General features: G+C 45.3%; 1 protein-coding gene and 1 long non-coding RNA gene across 4 annotated transcripts in view; one reads left to right on the top strand and one right to left on the bottom strand.

Moving 5' to 3' along the window:
• ARHGEF40 (Rho guanine nucleotide exchange factor 40) overlaps positions 1 to 24,823 on the bottom strand; it is a 309,810-nt gene that overhangs the window by 177,736 nt on the left and 107,251 nt on the right. For all 3 annotated transcript variants that reach the window (XM_069239054.1, XM_069239053.1, XM_069239052.1), the window contains exons 5-8: positions 23,744 to 23,870; positions 9,279 to 9,384; positions 8,414 to 8,503; positions 1,020 to 1,136 (exon numbers count right to left, since the gene is read on the bottom strand). In XM_069239054.1, coding sequence (XP_069095155.1) covers positions 1,020 to 1,136; positions 8,414 to 8,503; positions 9,279 to 9,384; positions 23,744 to 23,870 — 440 coding nt within the window. The remainder of the gene's footprint in view (positions 1 to 1,019; positions 1,137 to 8,413; positions 8,504 to 9,278; positions 9,385 to 23,743; positions 23,871 to 24,823) is intronic.
• The window catches only part of LOC138300126 (uncharacterized), a 204,260-nt gene that overhangs the window by 103,954 nt on the left and 75,483 nt on the right, over positions 1 to 24,823 (top strand). The window contains exon 2 of the long non-coding RNA XR_011204875.1: positions 10,935 to 11,034. This is a non-coding gene — a long non-coding RNA (uncharacterized lncRNA). The remainder of the gene's footprint in view (positions 1 to 10,934; positions 11,035 to 24,823) is intronic.

Genomic DNA, 24,823 nt, shown 5'->3' on the forward strand with positions numbered 1-24,823 from the left:
GGTGTTGTGCACGCAGCCTTGCAAATCTGACCTTAAGTTTGAAGGAAATCGAGCTACATTAAGCACTTTCAAAGCTTTTTCTTCACTGGGACGGAGTGTGGAGGAGGAGTAAAAAATTACCTACTAACCTTTTTGGGGGACAGGACATCCACCATGGGAGGTTTCCCTAGACACCAGAGACTGCTGAACTGCTACCACCCAGTAGGTTATTTGGAGGGCCAGTGCCTTTCAAACTGCTATGCTTCAAGTGTTCATTATTTCTGGACTTAAGTCTGTTTCAAGGACCCAGGCTACAGCTTTCCACATCATTCATATGGTTGCTACTGCGCTCTGTCTTTCTATCTGTGGCCCAGACCTTCCAAAATGGCATCTCTCTCAGGGTTAGGCCAAGGTGCTGCACTACAGCATAGCATTCTTTCCACTGCAGCTGCCACTGCAAGGTTCTCAAGCCCTACAGGTAGCTGAGCCACCCAGGTTACTGAACCACACTGTTCGAAAGCCTATAGTGTGAACTGGACTGAGTATACTGGACTTCATCGTGCCACTGAATGTGGTTATTATGCAAATGTTGTCTCTGGCCTTTTTTTCCTAGGTATGGGGAATAAGAAAGTGCTTGCATTGAAGGGTCCCTAGTGTTACACATTACCACTTGCTACAAATACTCCCATTTACCTCTTTGCAGATGTCATGTCAAGTCCTTATTCCACCCTCTTGTCCCACTGAGGTTTTCAGGCTGAGGCGAGATACAGTCGACCCACACACATCCAACACCAGGATCAGGTCCCTTGCACAAAATGTCCAGGAGCACATGCTGCCACTCTGATTGCTTCCTACCTCCTGAGTTAGGCCACCTATCCCTATCTGGGCCAGTCACCCTCAGCGAGGGTGGTGACGAGGACCTCCTGTTACCTGCATGTCTCATGCCAAGTGCCCAAAAAGCAGCTACATGTGGAATGTCGTACACAGTAAAATATACACAAGCCTATTTCTATAAGTGCGTGTCAGGCACGGTTGCTCACCCTGTGGTTCTGCATCCACTCGCTGTGTGAATAGGGAAGCTTCCCGCCTAGGCTGGGCGGCAGCTGCTGTGCGTCCACGTGCTCTGTCAAACCTTCCAGTCCAGTCAACACAACGGCCTGAAACAGAAACCAGTGCGTAGTGAGCAGTGAGCACAGGGCCAAGAACAGTCTGCGCAGCTACAACTCAGCCAGTACGAGCTCCCATGATAAAAAAGATTATTGCTACCAACTGTTTTGAGAAGAACGGACCTTTGTTGACTATGCCTGGGCCTAAGGTGACCAGACGTCCTGGATTTCCCCGGACAGTTCCGGTTTTTAAGAGGACTGTCCCTGTGTCCCGACGCTTCTCTTAATTTTAAATAAATGTCCCGGTTTTTGGTACAAAGTTCAGATCATCTTGGGAAGCATAAGTTAAAGACACCTACGAAGTATGGAATAATTAAAGTAATTTATCAATTTAGCTGTTACTGTCAGGCAACACATGCCCCTGTCTGCTCCCAACAGAGAGAAGGAGTGGGGAGCAGAGAGAGGTGGGCAAAGGCGGGTTGGAGGTGCAAGGTGGGAGGTCAAGCCATAGCTAATTTTATATATGTAGTCTTGTAAGTGTGTGTGTGTGTGTGTATATATAAAAACACACATGTATAGGCACACATTCACAAAGCTATGCAAAAAAACGGGACAGGCCAGATATAAAAACGGGACAGGCCAGATATAAAAACGGGACAGGCCAGATATAAAAGTGAGAGTAAAGTCTTTAGTCCTTCTTTTATATCTGACCCGGCCCGGTTTTTGCTCCTCAAAATCTGGTCACCCTAGCCTAAGCCATCTGCCATGACTGCACCGCTTGCTGCAACTATAAATGAAATCGGACAACCTTCAATGACTACATGTGTGCCAGATCCAACTGACAAGGCAGAACTTATTTAGGAGTACTGACTTTTATAACTAAGGGCTTGATTACGATCTCTGCAGATGGAATACTGATTCACAAACATGACGGATATTCTGTTGGCATTATTACGATCTCAATAGCATATCATGGAATCGTAATACAGCGGACGGGGCATGTCTATCACGTTTGTGACAGAGTAACCCCGTCCACCAAGATCGTAATCAGGCCTTACGACTGGACCAGTGCCCTGTGTTGATTACAGCTGAACTAGTTCCACCACAACAACTGGGTTAATCCCACCCACAAGCACTACAGCTGGCTACAGAAAGAGTGAACTGTCATAACTTGCATCATATCTTTAAAAAGAGGGCATTTATTTCTGTTCATAACAAGCTCGCACAAGCAGCAACGAGTCACTTATGACACTGAAGCCATTTTTGATGAGAGATGCAGCTCGTACATAAGTACAGACACTCTAAGAGCCTTTTAGATCTTACACCCCCTCATCATTTTTAATGGTGAGACAACTTAACACCCATTATTTTAACTTGAAAGTACTTAGTATGCATGCTGCAAGCACATGGTCATCATTTCGTTTGTGAGCAACTCAACCCAGCGCTCTCTAGCAGCACAGTCATTAAGTAGAAGCTTGCTACTGTGCCTGTGATGGGGGTGAGGGAGGGGGGGGGGCACGTGCTGACTGGAGGATTAAGGCCCTTATTAATGGTAGCCCAGTTATTTCCGCCCCCACCACATGCAGTGTTTATGCAGCTATCAGAATTATATCTTTTCCCCACAGTACCCCGCACCCTGCACTTCTCCCGAGGTGAATTTCAGCAGGCCAGTCAGTGGCTTTGCCCCCCTGGTGGTGCCGTATTCCTTAGGTTGTGGAGAGCAAGGAGAGCTGCCGTGCATCCAAGAGGAGAGCTCAGACCTGTCCAGGAGAGGTCTGGGAGAATGGAGGAGGAAGAAGACTGCCAGCTGTTTAAGGTGCAACACCAATGGGAATTTGATTTAGTGGAACATAATTCCCTCTTGCCAAGCTACGAGGGAGCGGAGCTGTGGGAAATGTGTAGCACTGGCAGTGAAAGAGCGCAGCAGGCAGTGAAGTGAATTGGACAGCCATCTTCTCTGCGCTGCGGTGTGTGTTTTAGGTCTGGCTTGACAGCACGGCTGTTACTCAACCTCGTGCAATCACCAGAAAAAGAGCGCGAAGGAGCAGCACAAAGAGAGAGGCTTGGGCTCCACTCACATTATGATATTCATCTCTGTAAGTTTTTGATGGGGTACAATGTGTGTGCTGAGCTGCAGTTTTTGATTGTGGGGAAGGCAAAGGGCAGTACTGTAGGCTTGGCGTGGTCATGGTGACACACCAGTCATTAAGGTTGAACTGTTTATTAAATGTTATAACAAGAGCCTTAGGCATCATGTATTTATTGTGAAATGCAAATGTTAAAGCCAATAGGTCTCTAAGGGTGGATTGTTATTACACTGTAATAAAGGCCGCAGCCATGTATTTCTTTAAATTATATCTCACAAACTACTATATTAATCATGGGTTTTGATGTTGGTTGCCTCTTCTAACAAACTCTGGGGGTAGAAGATTTGCACTATGACAATTAGTGTTAATATTGTATATTGTTTTTCCAACAGTAATTGTGCACATATTTGTAATTTTATAACTGTGTGTCTGATGGTTGCACTGTGGAAAAGCATAGGCACAATACAGTAGGCATGAGTTGGTTATGGTGACAAGACAAAGATAAATGCCGTAGGCCTCATTGGTTGACTGGGAAAAGCTGTGTCATGAGTCTGATCGGTTTATTATAAATTGTTGCAATCAAGGCAGATTTATTTATTGTGAACAACATATGTTCAAGACATTAGGCCTGTATTGGTGTATTATGATCACACTGTGTTAAAGCCTGTGGACGGGTATTTGCTTACCCGGTTTTCCCAGATTACCACAGTAAGCTAAAATTGTGGTGGTGGTTACCCACTCTGATAACCCCTTGGGGTAAAAGATTTGCCCTGTGATAATTCTTGTTTGGTCTTCTTGGGAGAGACTGTATATTGATTTGCCAATTGTAAGGTTGTACATACTGGTAATTTTATGACCATATATGTCTGACCCCATGGGGGGTCGAGGTCAACAGGACAGACATGGCTACTGGGCACTTACTGTGCTGCCTGAGGTCATTACCACTGGTATCCTGGGAAAATGGTCCCGTAGGTCATTCCTCTATGGTTCTACCAAAAGGACAAGTATAACCCTTTCCACACTTGACTCTCAGGGTAGCGAGGGGCGGCCAGTCAAAGTCTGTTCAGGGAGGAAGTGTGAGGGGGAGAAGAGCTCAAATTTAAACAGTCAAATATTAGGCAGAGCAACGTGCTGTCCAGTCAAGTACTTAGCTTTTTTAATATAAAAGAAGCAGTGTAATCTCTCAGCAAAATGAATAACTACACAATTGAATAGGAATCACATGTAAGCATTACAATCTCAGAAAGGCACCACACACCCACTTAGTCCCTTCTCCCTGTTCTAGAAGATTTCCTATGCCAAACTCAGGTCACCAGGTCTTACCCTAGATATTCACGTATGGAATAAGCCTTAAGTCCTAGTGCCAGATTTGTCTGCGTGCTTTTAGTCCTGGTTCCATTTGCAGGCAAAGCCATGTTTAACCTACTCAATGGTTGTTGCAAATCTAGTGGTGTGTGGTAGGCAGCTCACACCGCTGCTCTTTGCAGCAGCAGATTTTCATTGTGAGAACCTCAATGGTTATCTCCTTTTGGAACATACATTTCTGGATGGAGTCAGCACAGCAGATCATACAGTTCGATAGTTGCCACTCCCCGAACCTAGTACAGATAGACAACCAGGAATTGCAGTTGCAGCTCCAGACCTATTCATCAGCAGTGATTTGTCTTTGGCAGTTGCAGCTTTCCAGTCCGATCGACCTCTAGCTACAGTGGTGACGTGGAACCTCTTCTCCACCATCACCAGTGGCAGCAACAGTACTCGGACCCACAGTGGGCTGCCAGATGACACTGTGGGACTCATAGTTGCAAGATCTTTGTATAGTTCACACGGGAACCACTCAGAGAGACTGGGCGACCCTTCACAACATGGATTTCTTGTGGCTTCCCTGTCAAGGACAGTCAGCTTTTCTGAGTGTTTCTTATATCAGGAATACTCAGGGCTTCTCACCGTGGACTGCGTCTCCTCCTGCAAGGCCAGGAACTCTCCTTGCCTCACTCTGCATGCAGGAAGGCAGGATACTTGGCGCTAGGCAGACCTTCAACGCCTGCAGTGCAAATGCAGAATTCAGGTGATGTCCCTTCACCTCTGTGAGATTGGCTGTCATGCAAATGCCAGTCCTCTCCATAAAGTAATCATTGATCGTGAAGAACATGGAACAGGGACAAACCGGAATGGTCTGGATCCCACTTTTATACACCTCACCCACACGGGGGATATAGAACCACTATCTACGGTTTCAGAAACTATTTTGGGTGATTTTCTTTTATATGTCATTTTATGGCTGTTCCTCAAACATAGCTGTTGTGCAAACAATGGCTCTCACAGTAAGTAGCAACAAGGATTGCTCAGAGCAGGAGTATCCAAAACAAGAGCACAATGGAGTGTGAGAGCGCTACAGCTGTCTGACATCAGCATCCCCTAAGCAGTAATTATGGTGAGACAAAAGGGCAGGCATAGAATCTTTCTCACCTTCAGTAACAGAAACTGCAGTCCCATTCCTAACCACTACCATCCACCAACTTGCAGTGCTCAGGGAGAACTAACCAACAGTCCTTTGCTAACAAGGTTTTCATTAAATTTCTAAAAGTAGACCTGTCTCCTGTACATCACATCAATGGCTGTATTGTCATCCTTAAGTCACAGGAATGCATGTAGTACATTTCCACTGTTTAGAGAAGCTATGTCTGCCCTCCATCTTGTGCCATATTAAACCAGGTGAATCCAAAATTGATCTCATTGGCCCTAGAACATAGGGGGTCACAGGGTCGGCGGGAGCACCGCCGACAGACCGGCGGTGCCCCGCAGGGCATTCAGACCGCGGCGGTTCGGCCGCGGTCAGACTAGGAAAACCGGCGGTCTCCCGCCGGTTTTCCGCTGCCCTACAGAATCCTCCATGGCGGCGGAGCGCGCTCCGCCGCCATGGGGATTCTGACACCCCCTACCGCCATCCTGTTCCTGGCGGGTCTCCCGCCAGGAACAGGATGGCGGTAGGGGGTGCCGCGGGGCCCCTGCAGTGCCCATGCCAATGGCATGGGCACTGCAGGGGCCCCCGTAAGAGGGCCCCACTTTGTATTTCAGTGTCTGCTTTGCAGACACTGAAATACGCGACGGGTGCCACTGCACCCGTCGCACCTTCCCACTACGCCGGCTCAATTCTGAGCCGGCGTCCTCGTGGGAAGGTTGATTTGCCCTGGGCTGGCGGGCGGCCTTTTGGCGGTCGCCCGCCAGCCCAGGGCAAATCCCAAAATACCCTCAGCGGTCTTTCGACCGCAGAGCGGTATTTTGGTGGGGGAAGTCTGGCGGGCGGCCTCCGCCGCCCGCCGGACTTAGAATCACCCCCATAGTCTCTCAACACATAAACTTATGCTCAATACTTGAGTTGAGTTCTTCTGTACAATACTTGAATCAGAAATTAGTTATGGTGACAAGCCAATGACAAAGGCTATAGGCCTGATTGGTTACAACTTACAGGCTATATGCCTGATTGTCTCAAAGTTATGTCAACTGCCATAGGTCTGATGTGTTTTTATGACAAGTTATGATAAAGGCAGCAACCGTGACTTATTAATTGAGAAAACATATGTTAAAGCCAAAATGTTTTGAAGAGTTGATCGTTATTGCAGTTTGTATACTTTATGCACAATACCATTCCAAGACGATTGCCTGCTGCCATCTTTAATTTGTACTTATTTTTTTATTGCATGCACATGCCCACCATATTTAGGTGGTGGCTGTTTTTTTCCTACATTTTTTATTTTAATTTATCTTGCCTATGCTTGTTGAGTCTGTGTGTGCTTTACTGTGGATGGGTGACCGGATGAATGCATAAATGAGCCACTGGGTGAGTGGATGAATGGATGGCTGAGTGCAAAGGTGAGTGACAGATTGCATGTATGATGAGTTATTGAGAGCTTAAAATCACCAATGACTATAGAGGCAATATCAATTAGAAGCCAGGCCTGTTGGCACTGCCAACGGTATTACAGGAGGACTGTGGTGCCGTTGCCATAGAGGATGCTAGAGCAAGCTGAGAAAAGGAGCAGGTTGGCTAGTACTGCCACTAAAATCTCCAAGTAACTCACACTCTAAGAATATTTGCTGGGATGAGTTACTCCTTGCCTGCAAGGAGTAACTAAATAACTACGAAAAGGTATTGTGATGCGTTTCACCAGTAGTATATGGTGGCTCAGGCTCAGCTATCGCCATTAATTCTCTAACTTACCTACCTCTAGACTCCGGTAATCAACAGAACAGTCGACAGAAATGGGAAAGGTGGTAGAAACAGAAGAACAGGAAGAAAGAAGGGCACAGTGAGACACAGAGTCACACAGGGACGCCAACACTGGGGGGCATGGACACAGTGGTGACACAGCCAGTAGGAAGACATACTGGGCATGTGGAGGCATGAGCACTGAGGAGCACACAGAAACTAAGAGACAACGACACCATGATGTACAGGCACCAGGCAAGCATATGCACTCTGGGGAATGTGGGTTACTAAACATACGGGCATAATAGGTATTGGTGTAGTAAGGGGGGAGTGACGGCAGAAGGGCATGGAGTCAGACAAGAAACTACATGACACTTTGGGGAGCACAGGGGAACAGTAGGGGACACTGAGCCATATACTAAATAATGTCTAACACAGGATAGTCTGCTCAAACCCTGACTCCAGACACTCTCATGAGTGCACCCACGGTGCTATGAGACCATCCCAATGACAGAGGTATGAGTGTGATACAAATAGAACGTAACATAGCCTCACACCTCAACTGGTTTCAACTTCTGAAAATCAAAAAGTAAATGATGAAAAAGGAAGTACATTATAGCAACTATGAAGCCATTTAAAATTACCTAAAGTTTAAGTATCCAAGGTTCAACAAGTTTCACTTATAATTGCTTGATTGCTTCATGGATGCAGAAATAACAAATATTGTTTTAGAGTTGTGAGATATGTTTTTATTAGGGACCCTAAGTGAGCCGTTGAATTGCCCCCATGTTCTGATACTGCAGCAGTGGAAATGACTTTCACTAGGTTAGGGCCAATTCCCATGACTTTCATGGGGGCAGGAGCTGCTTGTACAGCTACAAGTGTGCTTGTAACACCTGCTTCACCTACAACAGGGCCAGTATTACATGTCAAGGCAACAACAGGACGTGAGAAATGGCGAGAAACAGCATCTCACAGGTGTGCCCATCACCAGAACCACCCCCATTCAATCTGATACCAGGGATACAGACCTGGAGAAAAGTCATTTCATCGACAGCAGAATCCGCCTCTGTCTTCTCTGTCAGAATGATCGTGGAGTTGATGGACTGTGGCGATGTTTCCTGATGAAGACCAAAGGGACATCACGGATATGGCGCGATGAGGAGAAGGAGCAGGAAAAACAAAGATCAGTACACAACTGATAGACGGAGGATCACAGCATGAGTGTGAAGAAAGGAGCCTCAAACAAAGAAAAAGAATGCCAGAGAGATGATGGAGAGAACATGTTGGCATAGAGATAGGAAGGAAACTGAGTGCAATAGAGAAAGGATAGATACACTGAAATATGGGGAGGGAGGGAGATTAACGAGGGGCCAGAGAGAGTGAGATAGAGAGAGAAAGGCTAGGTAGAAAAAGAGACGATGCAGGGAAAATAGACCAGAGGGAGCTATGGAGGGGAGAAAAGAGGGTAATTGAGAGGTGAGCACAGAAGACAGAGAAACATTGAGGGGGGAAATAAGAGAGGTATGAAAAGAGGATGAAAAGAGAAAGGGGCAAAAAAGAGATGTGAAGGAAGAAAGAACAAAGTAAATGGTGTGAGGATAGAAAAAGGAAGATGGGTTCAGATAGAGGGAAGATGAGGAATTAGTATGACAGAGAAATATATCACTAAAAATTAAACAAGAGTGCTATAAGCAGAGACATTTATTGAAAAGAAAGGGCAAGAGAAAGGAGCACATGGAGTGATATTTGAGGAAGAAAGACTGGGTCTGAGGGAGTGAGATGAGAAAGAGAGTAGAAGTGGAATAAGGAGAACAAGAGGGATAGAAGTGAGAGATCGAGAGAGAGGGGAGGAGTGAAAGGACTGACTTTGGAGGACAGAGAAATGTCAAATACCTGCAGCTCTTTGAGAGCTCTAAGGAGGACTTCACTGGGGGGCTGAGATGCTCCTGGACTCCGGAGGTCAACAATCACAGCTAATCCCAGATCTTGCAACTCCTTCCTAGAATGAAAGATAGAGCGACGCGGTTTGATGAGAGATAGTTAATATGAGTGAAAAATAGATAGAGATAGACAATGGTATTTAAAAGAGACAATTTAATGAAAAGAATGTGCAATGAGAAATAGGTGGTTTGATGAAAAGGTTGGTTTGGAGAGACAGATATCACTTCAACAGAAAGGCTAAAGAGGGATCGAGAGTTGGTGTTGCAAAACCAGAAACAACTAGTTTAGTAAGAGAAGTGGGACCTACTAAAAGAGAGAGGTTAATGAAAGAATGGTAAATAAAGAATGGTTTGGACGTTTGATGAGAGAACGCTGCTTCAATGACTATGTTTATTTAGCAGCAAGAGAGGATTCAGTAAGAAATGTAACGGGAGAGAGAAAGCAAGGGAGATGGTTTAAGGAGAGAGAGGGGTGCAGTCAAAGGCCAGGTATGTCAGGCATTTATCAAGTGCCTGGGACAAAAAAGCACAACAGGGATCTCCACAGGACGAGGACCTGTTTCAAAGTTTAAACATATATCCTGCAGTGAAAAGGAAAACAGCAGATCCAGCATCTGGCATGTTCTAGTGGCATTAGCTGCCTCGTCATTAATACAAAGGGCAGGCAGGCAATAACATCTATCATTAAATGTTACAGCAAGAGCTCTTTGAGCACCCTGTGTTCGAGCCTAGGAATAATGACCACTCTGTCCCCTCCCCTTTCTGGCAGTTCAGGTGAAGGTAGGCGCTAGTCCCTGCAGGATCCTTACAAGTTTAGTGTAGGCATGGCAGTCAGTAACAGCAGGCCCCAATAAGGTCTGGGATGAGATTAATCCCTTTGCACAGCCAGGGACCAACACCAGTACTATCCAACCAAGGAATCATCACAATGGCTGGTGCTGATGCTGCAGATTCATGCTTGCACCCAAACTGAAATCAAAGTAGTGTTCTTCAACCAAGGCAATTTTCTAGGCACAACAGCAAATCACACATTCTGCAGTGCCATCCATACTGGGTTCACCTCGTATTACCCCTTTTATAGATTTCACAAGATCTGTCTATCTCAGCGACCATCTCTTATGGATCCTGTGCCCGCACCCTTTCAGTTCTTGATTCTTAGCATTGAAAACATTTGCTGGAAATTGGAACCAGTAGCTACGGCCACCCAGAAGTCGTTTTCCTGCCGCAGGATGGCAGGCAAAAACACACCCCTCAGCAGCCAAGAGCTGTTTTGTGTTGTGGTCTCTGTAGATCCCAAAGTATTTCTCCTGAAAGAAAGGCTGTGTGAAGTATAAAAAAGACAGCGCATTCTGCGCCACTACTTAATTAACTGATGGACTGACATTGGTATTTGAGAACCTTATATGTGAATTTTGAAGACATGTATCTCAAATAGCAGTAAGACTAAAACTGGATAATGAATCTGATGCTTGTATAGAGTGTTATGATAGCATTAACCAATTATAGGTATTCACACATTATAGTTCACCAGAGAGCAATGGTCGATCTAGAAGAGAGCATGCTCTTTTTTTATTCTTATTGTAGCAGTGTGTGTTTGTGTTTTGTTCAGATTCGTTCTTCCAAGATCTGAGGTCAAGACCTTCGAGTGACGGGAAAACAGAGCGCAAGCAGCATGGTGTCTCCCACTGAAGCAGCTGTCAACGAAAAAGGTAGGAGCAATCAAAATGCATATTATCTGATTTAGCTTGATACCATGTTATGTTTTGTAGGAGAAGTTGCTTTTTTGTGCTAACAGATGCTTCCAAAAGAATCATAGGCTGTGGCTATATCTGGGCAGTGAGAAGAGAAGTAATTTGTGAAATTGCTGCTAGACAATTGAAAATAGAAAACTGGAAGGTTAATAGTGAGTCATCATCTTTGTTTTTAATTGTAGGTGAAAGTGCCATTTATTTTTATTATTTTGGAGTGTTTTTTTTAGTTTGTTTGTTCCCGACCCCCTTCCATTGAGGTTACTTAACTTCAATCAACCAGGATTTGTAAAGCACGGCTTATCCCCCGACAGGGTATCAAGATGCTTGCAGGTCCTGGAGAAAGCAGTGAAAATGAAGGCAAAGCAAGAAGAACGCACACAAAACAAGCATTTGCAATGCAATAGGTCTCACATTTGCTTGAGTTAGAGCTATTGGCATGGTAAATTCATAACTGGACTTTTCTTGCCACATAAATTGGTCAACTCTGCCTCATAATTTCGTCTTTTCCTGCCAACTAATTCCAGTGGCCCTGCATATAACTAAAGCACTTCCATTTACCTTCTTCCTCTATCTGCAGCAAAAAATGAAAATGTTGCCATTTAGCATCCTAATTTAAATCTGCCATGCTAATTCCAATAGAATACCACTTTCACCAGCCCACCATCAGAGTTGCTGGCTGGCTAACACAATTCCCCCCCAAAAGACACAAGACAGCCACAGAGAAGAAATAAACTAGAAGGGCCCCCCAAACATATCAAGAGTGTTCAAACAGTCATAGTATAATAAGGATGTTAGGTTGGCCTGAATTATGGTCATAATTGTAATAAGGAGAGATTATTACAACATATACAATTATCATATAAACTGCTGTCAGAAATAAACTTTTGGCATTAGACTTTAATGCTCAAAACAACCCCTAGAGGGCACCAAAACAAAAATATCATTTGTAAGAAACATGGTCATGTAACCATATTGTTAGCCCCTGGAGGGCAGAACCCCATGAAAACAAACAGGAGAAAGTAATGCAGTGTAACCATGTACTTAGCCCAAAGAGGGTGTTTTTAGGGATAGAAGGTCTACTGCAATGATATTACAAACAAGGCCTTCAAAACAAAACTTCTCCCAGCTGTAAAATAAAAGTTGTATCCATGAGAAAACTTAACAGACACTGAATGGTGGGAGGGGTTATTATTTTGGGATCCGTACTAACCTAGTGTGGGGTCCCAGAGATGATGTAGACAGAAAAACCATTTTGAAGGTGGTCCCCTTGTCCTAGGACCACCAAAGGCTGAGTTATGAGCAAAAATGTTTTGTAAAAGTAATGCCCTGCAAAGCATTATGGGGCAATTTTCCTGACTGCAGTGAATACTGCAGTAATGGGTCACCCGCTGTGTTGGGAGAGCTGCTTCGCTTTGAGGATTTCTGTTTTATGTGAAGCATTTATCAATTTCAAGTGTTTTAAGGGGAGAGCCACAAGAAATGACTCTGATTAGGTAACTGTGAACAATGTGACCAGCGCTCCAATACCACTGATCGACTTCACACTGTTGTGCCTGTTGGCGCTGTGAACACCATGGCCACCATGGAGCACGAAGGGGAGAGACAAAAGAAAAAATAGTTCCCCCACGCTAAAGTGTATGGCTAATTGTGCAATAATCCATGTAATAGGGTCAGTCTGCAAGGCGGTAATAGAAATGCCCCACGGCGAGACAAACGTAAAGCATTTACCAATTACATCAATTGATTTTTGAAAGGCAAGCCCAGGAGCGAATGAAAGAAATGGGCGTAGTTAAAAACCCACAATACTTACAACAGGTCAAAGTGCTTGCGCGCGCAAGCAACAAATGGGAGAAAAAGCATGGAGAAAGCAGTGAAAATTAGGGAAAAGCAAGGAGGAAGCACACAAATAAATGGGGGGAAAAGCATGGAGAAAGCAGTGAGAACGAGGGTAAAGCAAGGAGAAGGCACAAAAAAATGGGGGAAAAGCAAGCAAAAAAGCAGTGGGAACGAGGGAAAAGCAAGGGGAAGCACACTAAAAAAGGGGGGAAAAGCAGGGAGAAAGTAGTGAAAATGAGGGGAAAAAGCTAGGACAGGCACATAAAAAGTAGACGAAAAAGCAAAAAGAAAGCAGCAAGAGGGAAAGCATGGCGAAGGCACCCAAAAATCGGGGAAATTAAAGCAAAAAGAATGCAGTAAGAACAAGGGAAAGCAAGAAGGCAGATAAAAAAATGGGAGGAAAAGCATTAGAAAGCAGTGAAACAAGGGAAAAGCAAGGAGAAGACACTAAAAAAAACGGGGACAAGCAAGGAGAGGCACATAAAAATAGGGGAAAAACAAGGGAAAAGCAAAGAGAAGGCACACAAAAAATTGAAAATGGGAATAGCAAGGACAAAGCAGTGAAAACGAGGGAATGGCAGGGAAAGGGCACACAAAAAATGAAGGAAAGAAAGGAGAAAGCAGTAAAAACTAGGGAAAGCAAGGGGAGGTTACACAAAAAAACATGGGGAAAAGCAAGGAGAAAGCAGTGTGAACGAGGGAAAAGTAAAGGGAAGGCACTCAAAAAAATGGGGGGAAAGCAAGGGGAAGACAGGACCAAGAGCCATGCTGTCGCGCAGGGAGAGCTGAGCCTGGGAACTTCCCACTATTTATGTCATTGGTTGTGATTGTCCAGTGAGCAAAAGAGAATGTGGGTGCATGCTGCCTCTGTGTTCCAGTAGACAGAAGTCTGCTTTCTAAGCCATAGTGTGTGACAGATAGTAGTCCTATTCTAAACCTCTACCATCTGTGAAAGGGCCTTGTAGCTCTGTTGAGACAGAGTGGGCGTCAGTAGGAAAAGTTCAAACTTGTTTCTGGGTATTCAGGTTTGATGTAGTTGTAACTCCAATGATAAGCACTGGAAGTGTTGAGACACAGACATTGCTCCTGGCTCCAGCAGGGTTTGTGGTCAAAGGCAATGGCAGACAGATAAGCAGCTGGACAGAATTTACTAAGGAATTTAATGGGAGAGAGAAGGCAAGGGAGATGATTTAAGGAGAGAGAGGGGTGCAGGCAAAGGCCAGCTATGTCAGACGTTTATGAAGTGCCTGGGCCAGAAAAGCACAAGTGGGATTCCCACATGACGAGGACATGTTTCAGAGTTTAAACATATATCCTGCAGTGAAAAGGAAAACAGTAGATCCAGCATCTGGCATGTTCTAGTGGAATTAGCTGCCACGTCATTAATGCAAAGATCAGTCTGGTTTTAAAATCTATAATTAATGTTGCAGCAGGAGCTATTTGAGGGCCCTGTGCTTGAGTCTGGGGAATAATGACCACTCAGCAACGCCCCCTTCTGACAGCTCGGGTGAAGGTATGCTCTAGTCCCTGCAGGATCTTTACAAGTTTAGAGTAGGTATGGCAGTCAGTAGCAGCATGGCACTCAACAGCCTCGGAGGAGATTAATCCTCTGCACAGCCAGGGGCCAACACCAGTACTGTCCACTGAAGGACTCATCACAATTGCTGGTGCTGATGCTGTAGATTCAAGCTTGCCCCAAACTGAAATCAAAGTTGTGTTCCTCAACCAGGTCAGTTTTCTAGACACAACAGCAACATCACACTTTCTGCAGTGCCATTCATACGGAGACACCTCATATTGCCACTTCTCTTTATTACTCATCACATTACTTACTTGTGTGGTATTTCATTTCCACAGACATGCATTGCGTTACCTTATCGAAAGTCTCCAGACCTTTCCTATGACTTTCACTTCTCTTTTTAGACCTCCTCCTATCGTAAACGTTTCTAATACTTTTAGGACTCGTTGCAGAACTACAGAACTACAGAAGTTGTATATTTCCCCTCTTAGTCCTTACAGGGGTATCACTGGCCTGTTCAAGGTAAATGGCCATGAATAGGCCAATGACACCCCTTTACAAAGGCACTGGCAGACTCGTGCAGCCGTTCTGAGGTATGTTGTCTGAAAAGGTGCGCTAGTTCCAGAGCAAGAACCTCTGGCTTGTTTTGCTCTCTATGGTGACATCTTCACTCTGAGTATAGAATCTCAAGGATACTTCATATGAATGGATGTACTCACACTGAAGGAACAGGTCCAGTCCTGAAGGAACTGCCTTTTCGTGGTTGCTCATAAGGGTTCCAGTGATCAACTCTATAGAAGCTTCATGCAAATGTTAAAGGAAGTCAGGCAGAGGACGGCAGTGAAGCATAATGAAAATGTCACTTACCCAGTGTACATCTGTTCGTGGCATCAGTCGCAGTAGATTCGCATGTTCTGCAATAGCTCGCCATCTGGTGTTGGGCCGGAGTGTTACAAGTTGTTTTTCTTCGAAGAAGTCTTTCGAGTCACGGGACCGAGTGACTCCTCCTTTTGTCTCCATTGCGCATGGGCGTCGACTCCATCCTCGATTGTTTTTCCCCGCAGAGGGTGAGGTAGGAGTTGAATTGTAGTAATAGTGCCCATGCAATGGAGTGACTAAGTATGCACTTATTTAAGGTTGAGATGATACATATATAAATAATTGAAGGTAACTTCCAAACTGCTACAGGCTCCCGGGGAGGCGGGTGGGCACATGCGAATCTACTGCGACTGATGCCACGAACAGATGTACACTGGGTAAGTGACATTTTCAGTTCGATGGCATCTGTCGCTGTAGATACGCATGTTCTGCAATAGACTAGTAAGCAGTTATTTCCCCAAAAGCGGTGGATCAGCCTGTAGGAGTGGAAGTAGTCTGAAATAATGTCCTTAATACAGCTTGACCTACTGTGGCTTGTTGTGCGGATAACACGTCTACACAGTAGTGCTTGGTGAATGTGTGAGGCGTAGACCATGTGGCTGCCTTACATATTTCTTGCATTGGGATGTTTCCTAGAAAGGCCATGGTAGCACCTTTCTTTCTGGTTGAGTGTGCCCTTGGTGTAATGGGCAGCTGTCGTTTAGCTTTAAGGTAGCAGATTTGGATGCATTTAACTATCCATCTGGCTATACCTTGTTTTGAAATTGGGTTTCCTGCATGAGGTTTTTGAAATGCAATAAAGAGTTGTTTAGTCTTTCTGATGTTCTTTGTTCTGTCAATGTAATACATTAATGCTCTTTTGACATCTAATGTATGTAGTGCCCTTTCAGCTACGGTATCTGGCTGTGGAAAGAACACCGGAAGTTCCACTGTTTGATTTAGATGGAACGGTGAAATAACCTTTGGCAAAAATTTAGGATTGGTCCTTAGGACGACTTTATTTTTGTGTAGTTGTATAAAAGGTTCCTGTATAGTAAACGCCTGAATCTCGCTTACTCTTCTCAGGGAAGTAATGGCGATGAGAAATGCCACCTTCCAGGTTAGGAACTGTATGTCGCAGGAGTGCATGGGTTCAAAAGGTGGACCCATAAGTCTAGTTAGGACAACATTTAGGTTCCATGAAGGAACAGGTAGTGTTCTTGGTGGTATAATTCTCCTAAGGCCCTCCATGAATGCTTTAATGACTGGTATTTTATATAGGGAAGTTGAATAGGTAGTCTGCAGGTATGCAGATATTGCTGCAAGGTGAATCTTAATGGAAGAGAAAGCTAGGTTAGATTTTTGTAAGTGAAGCAAGTAACCCACTACATGTTCTGGAGTTGTGTGTAATGGTTGTATTTGATTAATATGGCAGTAGCAAACAAACCTCTTCCATTTACTTGCATAGCAGTGCCTGGTGGATGGCCTTCTTGCTTGTTTTATGACTTCCATACATTCTTGGGTAAGTTGTAAGTGCCCGAATTCTAGGATTTCAGGAGCCAGATTGCTAGATTCAGCGATGCTGGATCTGGGTGTCTGATCTTTTGGTTGTGCTGTGTCAACAGATCTGGCCTGTTGGGCAATTTGATGCAGGGTACCACTGATAGGTCTAGCAGCGTTGTGTACCAGGGTTGCCTTGCCCAAGTTGGTGCTATCAATATGAGTTTGAGTTTGCTTTGACTGAGTTTGTTTACCAGGTAAGGAAGGAGAGGGAGAGGAGGAAAAGCGTAAGCAAATATCCCTGACCAGTTCATCCATAGGGCATTGCCTTGGGATTGTTTGTGTGGGTATCTGGATGCGAAGTTTTGGCATTTTGCGTTCTCCCTTGTCGCAAACAAGTCTATCTGAGGTGTTCCCCAGAGTTTGAAATAAGTGTTCAGTATTTGGGGGTGAATTTCCCATTCGTGGACCTGTTGGTGATCTCGAGAGAGATTGTCTGCGAGTTGATTTTGTATCCCTGGTATAAACTGTGCAATTAGGCGAATTTGGTTGTGAATTGCCCAATGCCAAATTTTTTGTGCTAACAGGCTTAACTGCGTGGAGTGCGTCCCTCCCTGCTTGTTTAGATAATACATTGTTGTCATGTTGTCTGTTTTGACGAGAATGTATTTGTGAACTATTATTGGTTGGAAAGCTTTTAGTGCTTGAAAAACTGCAAGAAGTTCTAGGTGATTGATATGCAGTTTTGTTTGATGTACGTTCCATTGTCCTTGTATGCTGTGTTGATCGAGGTGTGCTCCCCACCCTGTCATGGAAGCATCTGTTGTTATTACGTATTGTGGCACTGGGTCTTGGAAAGGCCGCCCCTTGTTTAAATTTATGTTGTTCCACCACAGAAGCGAGAGGTAAGTTTGGCGGTCTATTAACACCAGATCTAGAAGGTGACCCTGTGCTTGAGACCACTGTGATGCTAGGCATTGTTGCAAGGGCCTCATGTGCAGTCTTGCGTTTGGGACAATGGCTATGCATGATGACATCATGCCTAGGAGTTGTAATACCATCTTTGCTTGTATCTTTTGTGTTGGATACATGCGTTGTATGAGGGTGTTGAAATTTTGAATTCTTTGTGGACTTGGAGTGGCTACTCCTTTTGATGTGTCTATTATGGCTCCCAGGTATTGTTGTACCTTGCGTGGCAGAATTTTGGATTTTGTGAAATTGACGGTGAACCCTAGTTTGAAGAGGGTTTGTATGATATGATTCGTGTGATTTGAGCACTCTATTAACGAATGGGCCTTGATTAGCCAGTCGTCTAGATATGGGAACACATGTATTTGCTGTCTTCTGATGTGTGCAGCGACTACCGCTAGACATTTGGTAAAGACTCTTGGTGCGGTTGTTAATCCGAAAGGCAGTACCTTGAATTGGTAATGTATTCCTTTGAATACAAACCTTAGGTATTTCCTGTGCGATGTGTGTATTGGTATATGGAAATAAGCATCCTTGAGGTCTAAAGTTGCCATGTAGTCGTGCAGCTTTAGCAATGGCAATACTTCTTGTAGTGTGACCATGTGGAAGTGGTCTGATTTGATGAAAGTGTTGACTACTCTGAGGTCTAGGATTGGTCTCAGTGTTTTGTCCTTCTTTGGTATCAGAAAGTACAGTGAGTAAACTCCTGTGTTTATTTGTGTGTTTGGCACTAATTCGATTGCATTCTTTTGCAATAGTGCCTGCACTTCTATCTCTAGGAGATTGGAATGGTGTGTTGTTAAATTTTGTGCTTTTGGTGGTATGTTTGGAGGGAACTGTAGAAATTCTATGCAGTAACCATGTTGGATAATTGCTAGAACCCAAGTGTCTGTAGTGATTTTCTCCCATGCTCTGTAATAATGACCTATTCGTCCCCCCACTGGTGTTGTGTGGAGGGGGTGAGTGACATGTGAGTCACTGTTTAGTAGTAGGGGTTTTGGGGCTTTGGAATCTTCCTCTATTTCTAGGGAATTGCCCTCCTCTATATTGTCCCCGAAAACCTCCTCTATACTGTCCTTGGTAACTGGACGGTGTGGCTTGTGAGGTGCTGGCTTGTGTGCTTTGACCCCGAAACCCCCCTCGAAAGGGCGTTTTACGGAATGAGCTGTAATTCCCTCTGCTCTGCGGGGAGTAGAGTGCGCCCATGGCTTTGGCAGTGTCCGTATCTTTTTTGAGTTTCTCAATTGCTGTGTCCACTTCTGGACCGAACAGTTCTTTTTCATTAAAAGGCATATTGAGAACTGCTTGTTGAATCTCTGGTTTAAATCCAGACGTTCGGAGCCATGCATGCCTTCTGATAGTTATTGATGTATTAATTGTCCGTGCAGCTGTATCTGCAGCGTCCATGGAGGAGCGGATCTGGTTGTTGGAGATGGCCTGTCCCTCCTCAACCAATTGTTTTGCCCTATTTTGGAAGTCTTTGGGCAGATGTTCAATGAGATGTTGCATCTCGTCCCAGTGGGCTCTGTCATAGCGCGCAAGTAGTGCCTGGGAGTTCGCGATGCGCCACTGGTTTGCAGCTTGTGCTGCGACTCTCTTACCAGCTGCATCAAACTTGCGGCTTTCTTTATCTGGGGGTGGTGCATCTCCAGATGTGTGAGAGTTGGCCCTTTTTCTAGCTGCTCCTACAACAACAGAGTCTGGTGGCAGCTGTGTTGTGATGAAAGCCGGGTCCGTAGGAGGCGGCTTATACTTTTTTTCCACCCTTGGTGTGATTGCCCTACTTTTGACCGGGTCCTTAAATATGTCTTTTGCGTGCCGGAGCATACCAGGGAGCATAGGCAGGCTTTGGTAGGAGCTGTGGGTGGAGGAGAGTGTGTTGAACAAGAAATCATCCTCGACCTGTTCTGAGTGGAGGCTTACGTTGTGAAATTGTGCTGCTCTAGCCACCACCTGAGAGTACGCGGTGCTGTCTTCTGGTGGAGATGGTTTTGTAGGGTATGCCTCTGGGCTGTTATCTGACACTGGGGCGTCGTATAGGTCCCATGCGTCCTGGTCTTGGTCACCCTGGCTCATGGTGGTGTGAGCTGGGGAGTGTGATGGCGTTTGTGCTGGTGAAACGTTAATCACGGGCGGAGGAGAGGGTGGTGGTGTAACTCTTTTCACCACTTTTGGTTGTGGTGCTTGTTCCGTCTGGAACTCCAACCTTCTCTTTCTCCTAATGGGGGGAAGGGTGCTTATTTTCCCTGTCCCCTGCTGAATGAAGATACGCTTTTGCGTATGGTCCGCATCAGTTGCTTGTAGCTCTTCCTCAAACCTATGCTTCTGCATTTGGGAGGTTAGCGAGTGCTCTTCTGTATAAGAGCCTGAAGCTGGGTAGCTTGCAGTTTGTTTCGGCATCGAAACTTTGTCTGCGTGTTTTTTCGGCTCCGAGGTGACTTTTTTCCTTTTCGGGGCCGAAACCTCTCGGCGTCGATCTGTTTCGGTGCCGCTGTCTCGGCGTCGAGCCGTGTCCACACCGGCATCTCGGTGTCGAGGCTTGTCTCCAGCACTTTCTCGGTCCCGAGAAGGCTGCGTGCCGGTGTCTCGACCGGAGTCGGACGATCTCGGCACCGTTTGGGCCTTTTTCGGTGCCGACGGTCGGTCACCGATTTTATGGGTTGAGCCATGGCCTGGTGGCAGTGGCGTCCCCTGGGCCTTGTAAATGTTTCTTTGTGTGGTTTTCGACGTCTTACTCACGGTTTGTGTATCGTCGAATCCTTCGGAGTCTGAGTCTTGGATCGAGAAGGTACCTTCCTCTTCCTGTTCCTCGAACTCCCGTCGGGCTGTCGGTGCGGACGCCATTTGAAGTCTTCTGGCTCGACGGTCTCGGAGTGTTTTTCGGGACCGGAACGCACGACAGGCCTCGCAGGTGTCTTCGCTGTGCTCAGGTGACAGGCACAGGTTGCAGACCAAGTGTTGGTCTGTGTAGGGGTATTTATTGTGGCATTTGGGGCAGAAACGGAACGGGGTCCGTTCCATCGGCGTTCTTCAGCACGCGGTCGGGCCGACCAGGCCCCGACGGGGGATCGAAAAACTACCCCGAAGGGCACCGGAGCTCTTCGATCTTCGATGCGGTGTTGAATGTAAGTACGCCGATCCCGAACGCAACAATACCGACGAAAATCTTCCGAAATTAACTATTTTTTCTGTTCCGAAACTCGGAGCGACAGGAACACGTCCGAACCCGATGGCGGAAAAAAAACAATCGAGGATGGAGTCGACGCCCATGCGCAATGGAGACAAAAGGAGGAGTCACTCGGTCCCGTGACTCGAAAGACTTCTTCGAAGAAAAACAACTTGTAACACTCCGGCCCAACACCAGATGGCGAGCTATTGCAGAACATGCGTATCTACAGCGACAGATGCCATCGAACATAGCTATTCCTCTCTCTTAGACAAAGAGACTGCCCCAATTCAAGGCTGAATTCGAGCCAGGAGATAGTATGCTGAAGCCTCAGCTGTGGCAAGTGATAGGAAGAAATGTCAGCCCAGAATTAGTAGAAGGGAATCTACTTCACTATATTTGAACTCTGTTGGGGGCGGGAGATGGTGGATGACAAACAGTTGGGGCCAGGAGTTGCTAAGTCTCAAAGGACAGTGTGAAGAAAATCCTGTATCACATAATGGAAAATGTGTGCTTTCCTTTAGAGGTCTCAGCGATAGAGGTCAATAATACACTATACAGTCAGTATGAGGAGACCTCAAGCTCCAAGAGGCTGGTACACTAATCATTTATAAACAATTTCACAAGGAAATGTGTGAAGCCTGAGAACATTAACCTCACAAGGCTCATGTCATGTGGAGGTGAGTACCGATGACCTCCACAGCCATGTATTTGTCATCATCAATCAATGGACTGGCCAAACCAGGAGCAATGTATGATGATAATATGAAGCCTGGTACATCTTGCCACTGTGTACGTCTCCTTTGTTGCTAAGAAATAGTTAATTAATATGTCGATCCAGGGTTTCCAGAATGGTGCAAGAGGAATGGCGCTGCTTGGGAGTAGAAGGCTAGGATTGGATATGTTTTCTGAAACCCAATTTTCACAGATTGTTAATTCACTGTATAGTTTTATCAGTAAAGCTGCATGTTTGTGGAGGAAAGTTTTTTGGGACATTTCTTGTAAAGTTACTGTGTGTAGATGACAATATGTTACCACATCATGGTTTAGTGATATATTTATTAAAATTGATCCCCATATTTATATTTGCTTTCCGCTGAATTTGCATCATTTGTTTTTACGCAAATTCAGATCAAACCTCCAAAATTATACTTTGGCGCTACACCCGCCTAGCGCCAAAATTCTACCTTGGGTCAATGAGATGCAAGGTAGGCGTTCCTGTGATTAAATGATGATATGGCCTTAGCTCCATATTTATCCCCCATGCTAAAATGATGCAAGGGGGAGAAGGGCACTAAATAATGGTGCTAAGATTCCTTAGCGCCATTATTAAACCCCTGGGTCAGGGCAGGCTTTAGAGAACCTGTGGGCCTATTTCCATGGCCGGGCCGTGGAATGGGCCCACAGGTGCCCTTCCCTAGCCCCAGCCCACCCACACAAAAGGGACGCCAGAGGATGGGGGGACCCCATCCCAGATAAGTACAGGTAGGTATTATTATTTAATTTTTTAAGTGCCATAGGGGGGCCTAACTTGGGCCCCCCTACATGTCACTGGGACCAATGGCCATGCCCTGGGAACGTATGTTTCCAGGGCATGGCCACTGGTGTGGTGGGCATGACTTCTGTCTTTACTAAGACAGGAGTCATGTCCATGGGGGTGTTACGTAAAAAAATGAAGCTAGTCTAGTTAGAGGCATTTTTTATGCCTCTGCCCATACTAGCATTATCCTTTGACGCAAACCTCCTGTTCCCCCTATGCCTCCCCCACCCGGGTAGCATCCTTTTTTATGACGCTAGCCAGGCCTTACCGCCAGCTACGGTCATTCCATAAATATGACGCTCGGCCGGTGTCTTGGAATGGCGCTAGCCAGCAGTTTACTTTTTCATGCAAATCTGCGTTAGCGCAGTTTTGCCTGAAAAAGTATAAATATGCCCCTGGGTGTTTAAACAAACTGAGAAACACTAATGCTCTGATAACAATGTTGTTAGTAAGCTAAAATAAGTCCTAGGTTATGTGGCTAGACCTCATGGGTATGTGGGCTAGATTCTTGTAATGCATGCAGCAAGCTTTAGTCTACTTAATCAAACAAAAGAGTTTTTTTGTACTGCAGAAATGCTAAGCTCACATATTTGAAGGTGCAATCATATGTGAGAATTAAGAAAAATGTGACTGTGTAAACTATTTGCCTAGTTTCACACAATTTGAGACCCGTTTACAGGTCGAGTACATTACAATTAGGTTGAGTAGATTATTTAAATTACTCGATCTGCAGGTCGAGTAACATTTTTATGATTTCTCAAGCCCTGGGTCAATACCAACTCATCGTCAGTAACATAATGAAGCATGGACCACACAGTGCTACTTACTTTTCTTGCTATAACTATGCTGAATACAACAAATCATCCTGAAGTTGTCCAATCCTCTACACTCTAACAACCGCCTACTCCATGACTGCCTCCTTTAGATTAAATCCTGAATGATCAGAAAGCACCTCAAACTCACCTGCACATATAACTGTTGGTATATGAAGCATTTCTTGGAGTACGGGAAAGATCTTTGCAGACAGGGGCAGTAATTCTGGAGGTACAAGACACATGCATGGGGTGTACAGAATACCCAGGGAGAGGGACACATCTGGGGCAGACACCAGTGGATGTGTGGGAGATATATTGACAGTATGGGAGATGTCTCTTGTAGAGTGGGAGGTGTCACTGGGTGGGGAGATCAATATCTCCCACTTGCAGGCAGTACCCGAAAATAAAATGAAAGATATAACCTAGGACAGATAGCCCTTGGGGAAGGGGGATGTTACTTGTACCTCAGGAGGGAGCGAAGGTGCATCAGAACATTCACAAGGTCTCGCTGGTCACAGAGGGAGTGGTATCCAGAGTCCGGCATCTGTGGGGCGACGACCAGAAGGGTACTGCCACTACGGGCCACACCACCTGTAGGAAAAGAGGTAGAGGTCAATCACTCACAGCCTACATCTCACCTACACCTCATTACCTCACTACTACGAGAGAGGACTCCTTCAAGTAAAGGAGGTGTCAGATAATGAGGGATGTGCCACGACAGATGTCTCTTTAAGATGTTTTAAGGAATGAATGATGTCTTGTAAGCAAAGACATATAAATGGGCATGAGTCAGGTCATCTAATGTGCGAAGCCTCAGTGCATCCAGGATATCGCTACGAACTGCTTGCATTGATGAGTAGGGGGGCCTTTTACGGACCATGATTAATATGATAATGATGGCATGTCTTAATGTGAGATATCACATTGTGTAAGAAATATCTCTTATGGACAGAAGATTCCCCAGGTATGATGAGCACTACGCAGTACAGACCTTAGGAAAGGCACAGTAAGGCAGGAGGTTGTATGACGGGTAGAATCTATCATCTTTGATTGAGAATTTGAAGCAGCCCTGAAGATCTATGAAGAGAGCAACTTCAGGATGCCGGACATGTGAATCTGTTCCAGCTCTAGCAACTTCTTAAAGGCATATCAGCATGACATGTAATGACTCTTCACCAGCCCTATCAGAGTTAAGGGTGCAACATGTATCGGACTCTACCCAAAGGGAACAAGGCAGGTCTCATTTTTTATATATGCAATGCCAAGGGGTCTGGCTTTTTGTTAGGGAATGTGCTTGCTAATAGCCGACTATGTGTGTGCTTCTACCAGCAGTCCTAGAAAGGAACTACTATAATGTAGCAGTGTGGAAGTTGGGAGTAGAACCTCTCAATTGAACACACGTCATAATGTTAAGCTGTATCCTCAAAGATCAGCACTATAAGAAGTCGGAAGGTGAAATCTGCATTGCAACAGATGAACTTAAAATGCATAAATACTATAATACTTCATAGCATATACTTTTGACTAAGGACAATTATTTTCAG

Source organism: Pleurodeles waltl, chromosome 6, assembly GCF_031143425.1.
Source record: "Pleurodeles waltl isolate 20211129_DDA chromosome 6, aPleWal1.hap1.20221129, whole genome shotgun sequence".
NCBI lineage: Eukaryota > Metazoa > Chordata > Amphibia > Caudata > Salamandridae > Pleurodeles > Pleurodeles waltl.